Source organism: Mauremys reevesii, linkage group 3 (genome assembly GCF_016161935.1).
Source record: "Mauremys reevesii isolate NIE-2019 linkage group 3, ASM1616193v1, whole genome shotgun sequence".
Lineage (NCBI taxonomy): Eukaryota > Metazoa > Chordata > Testudines > Geoemydidae > Mauremys > Mauremys reevesii.
The window spans coordinates 2,870,042-2,887,458 of NC_052625.1; the positions used below are offsets into that span (position 1 = coordinate 2,870,042).

At 45.7% G+C, this 17,417-nt stretch overlaps 2 protein-coding genes across 3 annotated transcripts in view; both read left to right on the forward strand.

The window, feature by feature from the left end:
* TTL (tubulin tyrosine ligase) overlaps window positions 1-15,047 on the forward strand; it is a 30,584-nt gene extending 15,537 nt beyond the window's left edge. The window contains exons 6-7 of the mRNA XM_039530791.1: window positions 80-223; window positions 7,793-15,047. Coding sequence (XP_039386725.1) covers window positions 80-223; window positions 7,793-7,907 — 259 coding nt within the window. The 3' untranslated portion in view covers window positions 7,908-15,047. The remainder of the gene's footprint in view (window positions 1-79; window positions 224-7,792) is intronic.
* Window positions 15,048-16,377: 1,330 nt separating this feature from the next.
* Window positions 16,378-17,417, forward strand: part of POLR1B (RNA polymerase I subunit B) — a 31,002-nt gene continuing 29,962 nt past the window's right edge. The window contains exon 1 of one of the 2 annotated variants that reach the window (XM_039530871.1): window positions 16,378-16,548. Coding sequence is in view for 1 of the 2 variants with exons in the window: in XM_039530870.1 (XP_039386804.1) it covers window positions 17,205-17,291 (87 nt within the window). In the remaining variant the exon portion in view is untranslated. Of the gene's footprint in view, window positions 16,549-16,916; window positions 17,292-17,417 lie in introns of those variants that run through there. The other variant, XM_039530870.1, reaches the window with a different exon arrangement.

Here is a 17,417-nt window from a genome sequence, read left to right on the forward strand (position 1 = left end):
TGCTCCTTGGAATCTAGAATTACTGCTCTTAAATGTTATGGCTGCTAAGTCAGATTCTGCATTTTTTTTCCTTTCGTAGAAGCTGCCTTATGTGTATAGAGCCTGCAATCAGCACCAAACACCTTCACTACCAGAGTTTCCAGCTCTTCGGCTTTGACTTCATGGTAGATGAGGAACTGAAGGTCTGGCTAATCGAAGTGAATGGGGCCCCCGCCTGTGCACAGTGAGCATCCTCTTCCTGTAATAAAAGGGTGGCTCCCGTGTATTGACAGCACAGCACACCCGGTCCCTTGTTGCTGTAGTTCTGAAGAAGGTGTTAGCTTTCCACCAAGCAGAGAGGAAAGTGATCGGTCCTGTAACTGAGACCAGAGACTTGCCTCCAACACATGGCCTGCTGCTCCCTAAGCTTGGCAGTCTAGGTGACCCTGCCTTGAATACACCCCAGAAGGAGGCCCCTTGCTGTTCTGTGGGGATGGAGAAAGCTCCCCCTGGCTGTAGTGCTGCAGTAGCTACAACCAAATGGCACCCCAGAGTTCTGCCTCTCTGCCAGAAGGCACGTTTCTGCTCAGCTGAATTTCTGTAACTTACACTATTTCTCAGTAGGAACTTAGTCGTTATCCCTCTGTCCAAGTCTTCGTACTGGTGGCTTTTCCACAGCAGTTGTGTGGGCCAGTCCAAAGGCTGAGACGCCCACTCCTGGACTTGAGCAGCAGAGCTTTTTTCATCCGACGAGTATCTAGCTCCAGTTTCAATCTGTGAATGAAAACTCTATTTGTGAAAATGTAAATGGAACTGAGAAGAGGGTTTTTTGGTTCTTTTTATACCTGTGGGAAACAGGGAGAAATTGTGGAATTGAAGATTAGTGGGGGGAAAGGGAATGGGCAGAGTCACTGGTGATTAAGAGGGGTGTGGCTAGTGGGTGGTGCTGACCACCACTGGATGGTGGAGAGGTTAGCGGCTGGAGATGTAAACTGTTCTGGGACTTGGTTTACTAAGAACTGGCCTTGACTTTCAAGTTAGGTCAACATAGATACAGCGCTCAGAGGTGTGAAAAATCTGCACGCCTGAGCACCACAGCTATGCACACCTAGCCCCAGGTGTAGAGACAGGTAGGTCAATGGAAGACTGCCTCTGTTGACCTAGCTACCAATCCTTGTGGAGGTGGAGTTCCCACAGCAACACAGAAACCCCTTCCGTCACTGTAGGAAGCTCATACACTGTGGCACTACAGTGGCACAGCTACAACGCCATAGTTGTGCCACTGTAGTGCCCATAATCTAGACGTGGCCTAAATTTAGGAACTTTGGGAAGGCTGGCAGAGCATCTGATAACCTGGCTTTTATAAAATCTGGATAGTTTATGCTGTTTTTCAGCTTTACCAGCCTTGTGTGTAGTGTGCAGTAGGGGGCTGTTTCTCATTTCAGCTAGAACAGGTGTGAAAGCTTTTGATCAATACTATGAATGCGATGATTAGAATTTACTGATTTCACGCACTGATACTTGGTATAGATCCATCTTAAGATGTATAATGTTGAAAGAGATGGTAAGGAAACAATCAATTGAATGAATTGAAATAATGAAAACAGATTATTCTTCTAAAGCAAAATATTAACATTGTCAAGAATTGTGAAGTAGAAAGATAAAAAGAATTTGTGCTCATCTCTAACCATGCAGAAAATCAGTTTCTTCAGGCTCTTCAAGAGCAAATGTACCATTGAATGAAACTATGTCTTATTGAAGTGTAAGAGAAGAATGCTGATGAGTATGATCCTGGAAGTGAGACTTTTTTGATGCTGTCACCAAAAGGTAGATGCACTGATCATTTAAGTCTCTGTCCCAGGCCTTCCAGCAGCTCTACGCTATTGGTTCCGTTCAGGAGCAATTTCTCCTTTTCTGACAGCCAATAAATAGCATAGAGCGATTGATGATTGTGCATTAAAAACAACATGAAATGCATATACTTTAACTGGATAAGAAGGCAGGATGCTTCCTTCATGCCAATAACAAAATCACCTTCAGTGGTGCACAACATGAGCACTTTACTTAAATTCTAACAAATTGAATTCCTTCATTGAGCATGTGCCAGAGGAACATCATGACCAGTTTCAAGGCACTATTTAAGAGGGTCAGCTTCTAGCAAAGACCTTGCTCCAGGCCTCCTTAGATGTGGCAGACACTGCAGAATGGATTGTATCCACTGCAGTGGTCATGAGAACAGTGTCTTGGCTGCAGATGTCGGGCTTTCCGAGAGAGGTTCAGAGTGCCACTGAAGACCTCTCCTTTGATGGTTGTAAACTCTTTGTGGACTTGACAGATGCTTCTGTACACAATTTAAAGAAGTCGAGAGCCCCATTGAAATCTCTTGGAGTTTATACTATTGAAAATAAGAGGAGATTTAATAGGTCTCTATCACAGACCATCTGAACCTGTGACCAAGATACTCAATAAAATAACCTCCGTCAGCTACTATTACATCTTCCCAGCCATTTACTACTTCTAAGCAGCAGTGCTGATGGCTCGGTCAAGAGTCTCAAGCATCCAGTCAATAGGTATTTACAGCTGCAAAGAAAAAAACTAAGAATATTGTGTCCATGTGGGTCAAGGTGCCATCCAAGAAAGCAGGGGGTGAAATATGGGAGAGAAATCTTAGCCATTTGCTTGGACTAAGCATAAAAATATGAGAATTTTCAAAGATGCAGTCATCCTAAACTTCTTATGTACAGTGTGGGCATTCAGCATACTGCTTATACCTCACTGAGAAAGAAGTAAGGCCCAACACAATTCTAGTGCATGTTGTGGTTCAAAACTTCTTCCACAGCCACCATCATCCTCTTGGTTGGTTGAAAAAGGAGGATGGATGCAATAGTAGTGGAACAATCGGGAAGATTGTATCTCTACATGTGCATCCAGCTCCTAAAAGTGTTGGAACTTGAAAATGAGGAGAACTTTGATCAAAATACAGCTTGGCTTCTGCACCACAAGGGCTCTACAAAGAGGCACTAAACTTACAAAAGCAATTTAAGATGGTTTTGAAAGGACTTGACAGATTACAGGTGGCTGACTCTACTGGCACAAAATCCAGGGAAATTTGGTTTGACCTAATATAACAAAGAACTGCAACCACACAAGGACCAGATTTTAAAATGATTCAGAGAAGCTACAGAATCAGTCATGCTGGCTAAGCAGTGGACAGATCTCAAACACAAGGGCATAGATGGAGCCCAGGACAGGAAGAAGTGCCTGAATCATGCTGGTTGGAGTATGATCCTGAGTTCATTCCTTGTAGCATTTTAAGTTGAAGATCCAGATTTCTACCACAAATCTGTTTGTGAAGGAGGATTTGCTCCATAGTTCATTGCATCAAAATGGTGGAAAAAACTGTAGAAGCAAAATCACAGATGACAGAACAGTCAGCTTTTAAAGGACCTGAATCAGATCAGCATCAATTGAATGTCTGTTTAATGCTCAAAAAGCAGCAGAGTCTTGTGGCACCTTATAGACTAACAGACGTCTGTTAGTCTATAAGGTGCCACAAGATTCTTTGCTGCTTTTACAGATCCAGACTAACACGGCTCCCCCTCTGATGTTTAATCCTCTGGAACTGGTTTGGTCATAAGTGTAATAGGCTAAGTGCTGGAAAAGCAAACAATTTGGGGGAAATGGCTTCTACGGAAAGCTGCAAAATCGTTGTGGGCTTACCTAGTAGACTAGGGACAGACTCAATGATTATCTTCTTACATTTTGTTGAATTTATAGAATTGGAAGGGGGTTTTTGGACAATAGCTGAGGGTTTATATTCAAATAATACATGTGCTTTGGTTTCATTTCATAAAACCTTTCCAGGGGGGTTTCACTGGTGTTTTTTGTGAGAGAGAGAAATTGCTAAAACTTTGTGGTTGATAAGGAGAATCCAATGTTTGTTTAGAAGGGAAAAAAAAAAAAAAACCTGAGAAACTTGGGTAAAAGGCACTTTTGGGTGACATTCTATTGTCCAAGTAATAGAACTACCCAAATATTAAGCAATATATTTTCATGAACAAATCAGCAGCCTCGATCAGTGGAACAGTGGAAAGGAACAGGTTTAATTTAATGTTGCATAGAGAACTCTATCACTTTACTCTGCTCCCACTGGTGCTTCTGGAGCTCTTGCCCATTCCCTGTTGTACGTGCAGCTGTATGCTCTTGGCCTTCTGGTCCCAGTGCTCACAAACAAGTGTTGCATGCCAAGATGAGGAAAATCCAATTGTAATCCTTCAAAAGAGTGTGTTGCTGATGCAGTGGGCCTGCAAATGCTAGCAGTTGCTCTGTAGGAATGTGGTTTTGAAGAGCAATCTAAAGAATATATGCTCTTCATACTTCAGACAAGAAAGTGTATTTCACCCCTACTCTGCCATACTATGAAAGAGATATAGGGGAGCCTAAACCCATGTAAAGGTGGGATTGGTTTCTTATTGGTTATAATAAATATCTCAAATAGACCTGGAAAGTAAATCCTTTGTGTAGAGCTGCATCTCAGATGTTGAAGACAGATCCATGTTGCATCAATGCCTTTGCAAAGGTGTTCAAGAACCATTCACCCTAGTGAAAAGATGCCCCTGTAATGCTACCAACTAGATCTGCCAGGGGTTGGTTGAACTTGTGCATGTGAGTTTCTGGAAAGAAGTGTAAATATTTTGCATGTGAGGCATGTGGTGATAGAGAAGCAGATGTGTTGGGCTCCTGACTCCAGAGCTCTCCTTCAGAAACAGCCTGTGATAGGCTGCCCAGCTCTTTAGGTGGCTCCTGGCCGCTCTGGTGGTGACCCTGGAGGAAAGGTCACTGAGCCAGATGATAGCCCGTGGCTTTGGGAATGAATTCCCTGCCACGGGGGTTCAGAGGCAGCTCAGGAAAGCACACTCTGATGAGAGCTAGGTGCCGATGAGCCTGTTTAGACTCAACGCAGCATCAGAGAGGTGTGTTACTCCCAGAGCAGGGGGAGAGAGGGGGCTGGGCTGACCAGGGCAGGGAGCTCTGGGGGCAACAAGTTCAGTTTATTCAGTGCATTCCGTCGATGCAGTCAGAGACTCTTTGGCAAGTTGGTGTCAAATTGGCTTAAATTAGAAGCCCTGTGATAAAACTCTAGTGGAGAGGGTGATCTGGGTTCAAACATGAACCTCCAGAGAATCTCTCTTGTCATTGCACCCAACTGCAGAACCCTTTCCAAGGAAGTTCATCTTTCCTCTCTAGTTTGAGAGGCTATATCCGGAAAGGAGCAGCACAGCTAGGGTTTGGCGGTCAGCCTTTTCACTTGCTAGGGGCTCCTGTTTCTGCAGAGAGCACTGCATAAGGCCCAGCCCCAGAGACAGGCTTATAGGAAACGATTCCTGAGAGCTAAGGAAATCAACACAAAGGTCCCCCGACTACAGACGACACTGGGCATTCTGCATTAAAACAGAGAACTTGTATTAATATTGGAGCAAGAACCGATGCTATTCAGAAAAGGATGTAGGACGTAGAATTGACACAGAAGCCAAAAGAGTGAGAGAATGTATAGGTGTGGGGTATGGAACCTTTAATTTAAAAAATGAAATACTTAACCAAAGGCATGTTTTGTGTTTTCATTTACAACTATCAAGATGGCTTAAAAGTGTGGAAGGTTCTCATCTTCTGGCATTCTTTAAAAACTGGTACCAGAGGGCTAAGGATCCATTAGAAATGAAAGCGAACACAGAATGCTTGCCAGAAATCCATCTAACACCATGGTTGTGAGAGAGACTCTCACTTTCATAAATTGTCAGATTTGATACAGAAATCATCTACTGAAAGCAGTGCAGGAGAGAGAATCTGGAAGCTGAAGGTATGCTGAGCCAGTTGCACAGGTGAAAAGACCTTGTTAATTCTGGTAAAGAAGGCCTTGGTAGGAAAAAACATATCAGCCTCTGTTATCTCCAGACCCGTTACAGTACATCTTCAACAGAAATTGCCATATTTGTTTTAGGACAGTGACAGTCACCAGGGATGAAGAAAAAAATCTGCATCATTGAAACAGACGAATATTCCATCAACACGGCAGTTGTTCATCAGTCCTTGTATGCAATCTATAAGATCCAGGAATGTCACTCTGTCACCCTGAAGCCTGTTATCTTTGTGGAGTCAGTGTGAAACGATGGGCACTGCTACAAGCACGGATGATAGCTCTTTTTGTCCAGAATATAACCAGGTTCAATTGTCACCAGATTTTGCAGTCTATCACTGTCCAATTTTTATGTTCTCAGACACTTTCTGCTTTTTTACACATGCGACTTTACGAATTACACCAATCCAGCAGCCCAGACTTTCAGCTACTAGTATTGTAACTAACTGACACTAGTTGTGTTGATAGTGCCACAGCGTCCTATGTCAGTAAATATAGGAAAGTCTAGAGCTGTCTAACCTCAGCAGTCTTAGCTGTGTAGCTCATGTTAAGTTAAAATACCTTATCAAATATTGATGCTGTTCACTAGACTGAAGTTTGTCTGGTCGTTCTGTCTCGCGTTGCCCCACAGATAAGGCTTCTCCTCTCATCAGAAGGTAGGCCTACTTGAACAAAGTCCATTATTGCTATACCAGAGATTAATTTGTCCCCTTTTTAAAATTTATTTTGTAAAAACAGCAAAATGCTTCTCAGAATATCATTGGTTTTGAGTTTGATGCTTGGAGAAATTGTTTGTTTCATAAACTGTGTGTAAGAGAGAGAAAAAAATTACACTAGACTGATCATAGGTTGATTTGTTTTTTCCATTATTCTCTACCCCCTTTGGAATGAGCCTACCTTGATCTCTGTTGCTGGTGCTGATAATGTATGTTGATGAATACCAGCTTCATGAAACTTACTGTGACGAAGCACAACTAACTCTGCCAAACAGTTGAAATCCCTGTGCAGTGCCACACAAGCAAACCCCATTTGCTGTTCATCCTACTGCCCTGTTTCTTTGCAATACTGAGGCATCAAAATTACATGACTGGGATGGGGGAGTGCACCTGCTGTGGACTCTTCCACAAATGTGCTAGGTGTCTTCTGCAGGACTGATGTGGTCCCTGAATTGGGGTTTACTTTTGGCAGCAGAGACTCCACTAAGTTGGCTTTACTCTTCTCTGCCCATTTTGTATCAGATGAGGAGACCTGAAAGCACATGACATGGAGCTCTTTTTGCTAGGTTTTCTTACTACTGCAGAATTAGTGGAGTCTCCGTCTCTCATGATTTAGGGTGGAATTCTGCTCTCAGATAAACATGAGAGAGTCCCACTGGCTTCAATTGGAGCTACACATCTGTGTCTAAGGTCAGGATTAATACCTACCATAGGAATGGTTTGGCAGGAACATTTTCTGTTATAAACAGGATTAATTCAGTGTGCTACACAATAATTTGAGTCTCACGTAATTATGAAGATGAGAAGTTTTTTTCCCCAAAAAATGTCTTGTGCTTCAGTTTAATGTTTCAAGTTAAGTCTCTACTGCTTTTGTTCTATAATCAGTTCTGACAGTAAATAAATATAGAACTACCCACTAATATGATCCTGTAGTCCATTGCAATAGCTACTAGAAGGCATGGATTTACGATTCCATCTTTGCTAGGTGGAGGGAGAAGTATAGTAAAAGGGATGAGCAGCCTCAAGGTGGTGAGAGAAGAAGCTAGACGGGAAAGGGGTATTTATATTAATGGCAAGACAGTATAAATGCTGCTGGGAAAACTTGAATGAGGGTAAAGAATGTTCAACGTGTTACTCTTTCCCTGTTAAAATACTTCATTCTGATTTTTCTCTTTTCTTCTAGGAAACTTTATGCAGAGCTTTGCCAAGGTATAGTGGATGTAGCCATCTCTAGCGTCTTTCCCCTCAGTGACATAGTGCAAAAGCAGAGCCAGCCATCCATATTTATGAAGCTGTGATGACAACAAGACCATCTTAGCGACACACATGGCAGAGCTGCCATCTATCGATTCTGAGGGAAGGCCGTTTGATCATTGACTTTAGTATCATGCCAAAAAGGAGGAAAGAGACAACTTTTTGGAAATTCATGAGGAAAATATAAATAAAAGAAGGCATCCAAGGAGAGTCCAGGATGAGCCAAAGTTGTTCAGACAACTCTGCCTGTGTTTCACCAAACTTTGCTTTGGAAACAGCTCATGTGACTTTAATAACTGAAGCAAATCTCTCTGGGAGAACAGCAAAATAATGTTTAAAAAAAACCAGGGATACAATAATATTGTATTATCTCGTCCTTTTCTAAAAAGAAACCTTTTTCCTTTTTTTTTATTTAAATAAGGCAATTTAATGAAGAGTACCATCGATGTGGGTTTCTTGGTTCATCACCTGCTGCAGTTTTAGTGCCTTAGCTCAGTCCCCAATAGGTAACTCCTTTTTGTTCCTGCTCCATTTGTGTGGAGGTGAAAAGCTGTCTTGTTTTGTGGGATGTGTAAAAGAAGAAAAAATGAATTTTAAGTCTATTTTAAAATCAGCTAGCGAAACACCCAGGAACGATATGGCAAAGGTGGCACCACTGAGGGTACTGTATCTAGCGCGATGAAGTAGCCTAGGGGTTGAAGGAGGTTTTATTTACTTGTATCCATTGTCTAATGAGATTTGAATCGGTTGTCCCTCAGTCTGGTGCAGTTGGAACCCCTAGAAAACAAATACTGAGCCCCTCTCCCACTGATCTGCAGTTTTTAGGGAGTCCAGGTTGACACTCTTCTTGAGAACATTGCTGTAACAGAGTCTGACTTTCTTGGAAGGCTTGTTCAGAGGGGCATTCAAATGATCTTAGTTCAGCTCTTCTTTCAGCTTTTATGCTTTTAATACCTTCATTTTTGTTAACCAAAAGAATGCCAACGGGACCCTGGCAGCCTCTTTAAGAGCTGCTCTTGTACATTTTTTTTAAACTCTTCATCTTATTTTAATGCATCTGAGGCTTGAAAATAAAAGCCTTTCCACCCAACCCGTTGTATCCCTTTCAACCCAACCAATTTTCTCTCTCTCCATTGGCCAAACATTGCATTTTTCAGCACTTACAGGTCAGCACTGCCAAAACATGGCTGGGTTTTTTACCCCAAGCATCATCAGTCAGTAGAAATAGGCTCACCTCTTGGGGAAAGCATTTGATGATCAGCTGGTGCTGCTGTAGAACAGCAGGGAAACTCTTGTTGCATATTGCGTTGTGTTATTGTGATAACCTTTTAGAAAAGTGAATGTAGAAACTCACATTTTTTAAGTATAACCTAAATAGATATGTGAAATCCTGGGAACATTCCGCACATCATAAACAGACCCTTTAAGTTACAATTTTTAACCTAATAGGTTGGCTGTGTCTCTTGTAGAACACAGTGGGGTCCCTAACAGCAAGCTGGGTACTGTAGATTGTAAGTGTGTTCCGTATTGCAATGCAGTGTGTTGGGAATTTTCAGTAGGGATAGAGAGGTGGAATTTTAAATTTAATCTTGGTGTTTAAGAAGTAATAGTCTGTGTTTGCAAATGACTAATACTAACAAAATCCCCTTTTTTAAGGAAACCAGTAAGATTTCTATAAGCTATTACGCATTTTCAGTACTGAGATGCTGCAGTTCTACGTGCATTACATGTTGCATCCTAGCATATTTTAGTTCTATGATTAGATTTTTTTTGTCTACATATTTTAAAAGGTCAGTGAAATGATGCAGCTTCCTAACGAACAAATGTGCATGACTGAATGAGAAGCAGAATCTGATACGGAAAGGCATGAGAGAGTTGTTTAGAAGGATTTATCTTGTGTGGTGCACACTCCACACAGGATACTGTTGTGGAACACTGACATCTGCACCTGGATCAAATCCAGCAAGAGTTCTGGCTCTGCTGGTCGGATCAGAACTACGTTCTGTTGTCTCTGACAGTTGCTTTGGGTTGAGGATACTTACATTAATGACGGTGACCCAAGCAAAAGAAAAGTGGCTCCTGCTACAAAAAAAACACCAAAACAACACCTTTAGGAGGTTCCAAGCTTCTGATTGGCCAAGTTTAAAAAGCATTGAGTTAAGTAGTATAATTTTTCCCTCCAGTGACATGTCTGAGCACTCTTACACACTTACCTCGACTTTGGGCTGAGATCTCCCATCTCTGAATTCAGGTTTCAGTGGTGGTTACCAGTGTAGAGCTCTGTGAATGAATGCACCTGTCACACTTTGCCAAGTCCGGTGTTCGTAAATCTTGGCTCTATAGCAAAGGGAGAGACCGAAGCATTTCTGTGAGGTGTACGGAGCTTTAAATCTCATTTCTAGGGCACGCTGGGGGAGTTTCTCTTCCACACCTTAATTATTTCGATCCAGAACAGCTAGATTTGGGGATGGACTCAGCCACTCATCTTAAAAGTTTGTCTATTTGAAAACTTTGGCCAGGTGGCTGTCAGATTGTCCCCCACGTCCCTTCTGCCAAAGGGCTTCATGCTCTTGCTGGCTTCATTTATTTACAGCAAGTAAATAACTTCAAAGCTCTTCACACCATTGCTGCTTTTCCGCACATCTCTGCAATCTAGCATTGAAGCTGCAGAGGTCTTTCCATTGGTGCGAGTTGAACATCTGTACATCAAGCCAGACTGCAGGTGAGACAGGAAACATCAGTAAAGATTCCTTGGCTGAATAGCATTCTTTCCTTATCAGCTGGCAAAGAACAGGCCTTATTCTAGGGCTGTGTCTACACTACCACGGTAAGTCAACCTATGCTATGCAACTCCAGCTACGTGAATAACGTAGCTGGAGTCGACGTACCTTGGGTGGAGTTACCGTGGGATCTACACTGCATCCCATTGACTTACCTTACTCTTCTAGTGAGGGAGGTAAGAGTGCAGGGATCAACTGGAGAGCGATCTGCAGTTGATTTGGCGGGTCTTTAATAGACCCGCTAAATCGATTGCCGGTGGGTTGATCTCAGCATCGATCCCTGCCATAGTGTAGACCTGCCCTAGGACTTGTAGGGGGATGCCTGAGCTCACTGTCAAGAGTCCAGTTACCTTGCCTGGCAGAGGGGCAGTGTAAGGCCAGGAATTTTGTTTTTTCAATGGGAGTAGCCAAGTGATTTGGGTTGGGTTTTCATGGCTGCAGAAAAAGAAGGAAAACAGATTTTAGAAATTAACTTGAAGTCTCCATTACTGTGGAGGCCAGGAAGCGCATGAGGGGCACAGACAGGGTTTGTACTGAAATGAACCCACAGAAAGCCTCAGTGGGGGATGTTGGATAATCCTAACCCGTGACTAGAAGCCTAATAAGGCCACGGGCTCTATCATTAAAACATCAGTCAATATTTGAAATGTATGCCCCCTTTAGTGTAATCTGTCCAAATCCAGTGGCCAGCAGATTGCCACCATCACATAAGTGTGCTGCTGCTGTGCAGACGTCTCTTAAGCAATAAGTGTGAAATGGGCTCAAGTGTTGTATATGAATATTTGTGAAAATTTGATGGCAGATGTAATGTGCATTTGAACTATCAAGTGGTTGAAATATTGTATTCCAGAAGCTGACAAGGACGACTGCTCTAACTGTGTGTACAGTGAGCTCACGTGTGTGTGGGGGGGGAGAAGTTCCAAAAATGGATGTCTAAGTTAAGGTCCTATGTCCATGTAGAGGCACCTAAATAAGGGGACTGATTTTTTTCAATGGAGCTGAGCTCCCAGGAGCTCTCTCTGATTTCATGAAGAAGCAAAGAAAAGGCACAAGCCCAAATTTTAAAAAGTTTTTTTTAGGTCACCGTTTATTTCCATTTCACTGATCGCAGTAGTAGCTAGAGAGAAGTGCAAATTAAAAGCCATCTGGCTAGTACCAGTCAGTCAAATGAAAATCAAAGGTGACTTTAATTGAAAGTGATGACTTTTAAAAACTGGGCTTGCCCTCTGTGTTTTTCCTGATGTGTAGGAAATGGGCCTGAAACCTGTGGTGAGGCTTGGCTTTGTGCATGTTTTTACCTTCAGAAATAGCAGGAATGTCAGTTTGGTGTTGGAGGATGTGTATTGTGAGCTCTCATTCATTAACTCATTAATCGAAGAGGGAAGGTGGTGTGGACACAGGCTATGGCTACAGTAGAAAAAAGGTGGGGAGGTGGTAAGCCCATGTTAGATAAGCTGTGTTAAAATCCTAGCGCAGACCGAGCAAGTTGTAGCTTTACCACATGTTAGCTGGTCAAAGTAACCCCCTAGAATTTACCTGACCAGAATGTATTAAAACCACACCTGCTTTGCCTGCACTCAGATTTTAATGTTAGCTAACATGTTTCAACACTCATTTTTCCCGGTGAAGACAAGGGCTAACAGATGTCCTTTATCAAGAATGTTTATCCGACATGGAAGTAAAATTGGTATGCACTAAAAAAAGAGTTTAAACTAAAACACTCTCCCCTCTCAGCTTTTACTCTTGGCTCTTGTGATACCATCATCATTTGACTAGCTGGTTAGCCAGTTAAGACTGGGCTGGAATGTATAAAATAAATTGGGGAAGGGGGGATCTTAAAGGTCTTAGGCGTTTTTTACATCATAAAGAAGTGAAGAAAAGGAACGAGCCTTGAGGCAGTTGACATTTTCTTCCTTTTCAGGTCACCATTAAGAATTAGTAAAGGTTCAGTAGCTGTGTTCCTATCGGGAACTTGTTTGTATAGGATACATACATAGAGGAGAACAGCTGCTTAGTGTGCATCCAGCTCGCTGGGGCAGTAGAACCCTTCTCCAAACATGCTCTTGTAAGCCTCTTGTTTGTGTGCTGTGCTCCTAGGGGAGACTGACAGAGCAAAGCCGCTGGCATAGTGTGAGAGATCCATCATGCTGCAGTGACTCCAGGCAGCCTCCTCCCACCCTGGTTTGATGGTCCCTGGATGAGCCCTGTAATCATGGGACTATTGTCATTCAGGTGTGGGAAAGGCAGAGAGAGCGAGCGAGTTATTTGCTGTCAGGATGTGCAGCTTCACTGGGGTTTCCTACTGAGCAGCTAGGGAATGTCCTCTGTGCCCATTATTTTACAGTGTGGGGGGGAAAGCAGCACCGACTCCCCCGCTGTCAAGCTACCTGACGGAGCCATCCTAGTGCAGTTAGCTGGGATGAGATTGGGATCATCTTAATCCTTGACAGCCCCAGTGTTTATGGGAGAGATTAACTGAACAAACATAGCCCCCCCTGCCCCCCGCCATGAAGAACCACTCCCCCTTGTTATAAAGTAATGACCCAGTACTGCATTTACGGTGGCACTGTATGGCAGTGTTCTGGACCATTTCTGTATCAGTCTGTAGTCCTGTCATTGATAGGTACTGGGTGATGACTAGCTCCTTAGTTTACGTTCTCACTGCACAGATTCCCTGGCTTGGAAAGATGACCTGTTGATATTATTTGATAGTATTGTCAAACTTCAGTCTATCAGCCCATCTCAGCGGGAACATTACCGTTGACCTTGTCCTGTTTTCAAGTTTAGGCTCCTTAGATTTCTTGAGTCTGGGAGGAAATAAAAGTTGGAACGCTGCAACGTATGTTCCATGTAATGCCCTGCCACCCTAGAGCACCTGCTTGCTGCCTTTGGGACAAATTCTGCCACTGTAGAGCCACAGTTAACTCTGGACATCAGAATGGGGAGCCTCGCATTTACAGTGAAATCTGCACCAACCAGCTTCCTTTTGAGCAACCAATTTAATGTAGTCACGTGTAGAGTTTCAGGTACAGATTTGTTTGACCTTGAGGTTGGTTATAATAGACTTCCAGTTGATGATCTCTTGCATTATCAATCAAAAGTCTGAAACTAAGGGGGTTTCACTGTATTCCAAACTAACTGAATTCTGTGTAGTGATGATCTGATTATTCACACAATATCTGTTTAACTTTTCTCACCCTTTTTAAAGATGCTTTTCAAGTTGTCAAATTGCTGGCTTCTTGCCATATTCTTCAAAATGCCTTTTCTCAGAATTCTACAAGGTTCATTAACTGACGACAATGCTGGGGGGAGGGGAGGAGGCATTTGTTACAGCAGAAGAGCAGTGTGTAACCAATTTCCCTATCCTTTATACCCTACTTATATTTGAAATATAAAATATTTTTCTGTCTTCCATGGTGGTAGTCATTGCCAAGAGAAGACAGCAGAAAGGTAACCATGGTTTCTAAAATACTGGGTGCTCGCACTAAGGAAAATGTATTTTGTCCAATTACCAAACTGTCTTTCTGTAAGGGACTTGTTTTTGATTGAAGAGTTAGAACATTGTATACTTGTGTGTAATTTTAAGTTAAGATCATGAACTTTTTTAAAGAAATTGCAAAAATTACATTTTCTAATGTAAGTCCTATAAAAGTTTAATTGAAAAGGCCTTACTTGCTAATGAGCTCTTGAAAGGGGTGGGTGCTGCTTTTCAAGAAGATGCATACCATCCTGCAGAATGTGATGGGTGTCTAGTCTGATACATTGTATCCTTTTTTGTGTCAGTCACTGAGAAGGATTTCAGACATGAGCTCTTTGAATAAGGGCCTCATGGAACTGGATCCTGAAGTTTTTAGTTGGTCTGTGGCTTGTCTCATACGGGATAGGGGGAAATCCTGTTTTAAAATCCATTGTGATTATTGTGCTGCAACTGTAACATGCTCCCAGTCCATTTCAGAGGCTGACCACAACAGCCAAACAATGATGAAAATGCTGATGCTGTCTTAGAAACCAGCTTTGTTAAGGAGGTCAGACTTCTGTATCGCATTGTAATCAAGACCCTTCAGGACTGCATGCGTGTGTATGGTCAATGCATTTCTTGTTCTCTAAACATTGTTCTCTGCTACGAGGAAAACACTGTGCAATAAGTAAGAGTTAATGTTTCATTATCAATGTCAGTAAAATAGTCTGTGGAAAACAATAACCTTGAAAGGATCTGAAATGATCACTGTAGCAAACATAAAGAGCTCCTGAAGTTACATCATATAGATCTTTAGTTTGTTTTTTCAAATTACTATCATGATGTGCGTGTATGTATGTCTCTCACAGGATTTGTGAGCCGTGCATGGTTCTCTGACATTTGTATTCAACTCTGTCCTGAATAACAATTAAAGAGAGAAAATCTTATTACTGGTTGTTTTCTTCTTTGTGAATAACTGTACAAAGAGGCAACCACAGATGGCGGGGGGGAGTCTAGCGAAGCAAGCTGCTCGCCTTTACGTTCATGAAGAAGCTTTTCAGGTCTTCCAAGTGGATATAATGTTGAGTGGTAAATAGAGGGGAAACACTTCACAACAGATCTGCTCACTAGCAGCTCTACTGCTGCTGGGAAATAGCCTAGCCAAGGGCACAAAGCCTTGCGGGGAGGATCCTCAATCTCCCCGGGTGGAGCTCTGCTGCTCTGTATAAATAAATGGAGCGCGGTGCGGTGCGGCTGCTCTGCGGGCAGCGGGGGGTTGCTCTCCGGGCCATGGGGCCGGTGGGGAGAGGGGGGAGCTCAGAGAGCCCTGCGGGGAGGGGGAAGCTGTGAGAGCCGGGTGGGGCGTTGCCCTGCAGGCCCTATGGAGGGGGTAGCACTGAGGCCCATGTGGCAGCTGGATGAGGGTGGGGAAGCTGTGAGAGCCCCTGGTGGAGGTGGCAGCACTGAGGCCCTGGGGGTGAATGGGGAGGAATGGGGGTAGTGCTGAGGGCCATGGGGCAGCTGGATGAGGGTGGGGAAGCTGGGAGAGCCCCTGGGGAGGTGGATGGGAGGGGAGCAGGGGGGGAGCGCTGAGGGCCCCGTGGGGGGGTGATTGGGGGGTAGCGCTGACGGCGATGGGGGTGAATGGGGAGGAGTGGGGAGCGCTGAGGGCCCTGGGGGTGGATGGAGGGAGAGTGGGGGGTTGCGCTGAGGGCCCTGGGGGTAGATGGAGGAGGGGGAGCGCTGAGGGCCCTGGGGCAGTGGGATGAGGGTGGGGAGCTGTGAGAGCCCCTGGGGAGGTGGCAGCGCTGAGGGCCATGGGGGTGAATGGGGGAGGAGTGGGGTAGCGCTGAGGGCCATGGGGCAGCGGGATGAGGGTGGGGAGCTGTGAGAGCCCCTGGGGTGAATGGGGAGGAGTGGGGAGCACTGAGGGCCTGTGGAGGTGGAGGAGGGGGTAGTGCTGAGGCCATGGGGGTGAATGGGGGGAGGAGTGGGGGGGGAGCGCTGAGGGCCCTGGGGCAGCGGGATGAGGGTGGGGGGAGCTGTGAGAGCCCCTGGGGGAGGTGGCAGCGCGGAGGGCCCTGTGGGAGTGGGGGCGTTGCCTGAGAGCCCCGGGGGCTGGAGCCCACGTGACTGGGGACGGGGTTGGTTCCGCGGCGCGCGGCCCGGGGCGGGCCGGCCCGGAAGCGGCGCGTTGAGCTGCCGGGTCGGGGGCCGCGCGGGGCAGGCCGGGAGCTGTCGGGGCGCGCGGCGCAGCATGGCGGCGGCGGTGGCGGTGGCGGCGGCGAAGTGGCGGAGCCTCCCGAGCGGCCCAGCCTCGCGCCCCTGACGGCGCCGGGCTACGGGCGGCCCCGCGAGCGGCAGCGCCCGGCCCTGCAGGAGCTGACCCGGGCCCACATCGAGTCCTTCGACCTGGCCGTGGGCGAGGGGCTGCACCGGGCCGTGCAGGTGGGGGCGCCGGCGGGGGCAGGAGGGGGGCGCTGGGGCGGGGATGCGGAGGGGACAGGGAGGGCGCTGGGGGGCAGGGAAGGGGGCAGTGCAGGGGTAGGGGACGGGGAGGGCGCTGGAGGGCAGGGGAGGGGCAGGGCGCTGGGGGCAGGAGGGGGCAGTGCAGGGGCAGGGAGGGGACGGGGAGGGCGCTGGGGGGCAGGAAGGGGGCAGGGAGGGCGCTGGGGGCAGGGATGGGGAGGGGACAGGGAGGGTGCTGGGGGGCAGGGCAGGAGGAGGATGGATGGGGGTGGGAGAGGGGCAGGAGAGAGCAGCTGGCGGCAGGGTTTGAAGAGGGAGCCGGTCCGTGCACATGAGGGAAGGGCTGGTGCCTGGTAGCAGGGGACACGAAGGCAGAGAGCTTGGGGCTGGCTAATGCACCGTAGCTTCACATCCCAGCTTGCCAGGTGCAGGCTCTTCCTCTAGACAAGCCTTAAGTCGGTTTCTTGTCCATGTCAGCTGAGTGTCCTTGCAAGTAGCATTTGGACAATGACATTTTAAAATACACACGATGACGGGTTGATCTTGCGCTGCTGTTGCACTGACAGGCCCAAAGAATAGGAATGGTTTAATGAGCCAGGATTTTCCTCTGCTGGTTATTTGCCATCATAGAGACCATGTGGGTGAGGGAAGTTGTTGGACCAACTTCTGTTGGTGAGAGAGACCACTTTCGAGCGTACACAGCTTGGCTTCATCTCTGGGAAGTGAGTGTCACAGCTAAATACAAGGTGGATCAGATTGTTGAGCATAAGTAGTTAGCGCACATTTCAAGGGACCATTCAAGGTGAAGTGGGCCCATTAACGCCTGGGGAAAAGCTGGAGGTGAGGGG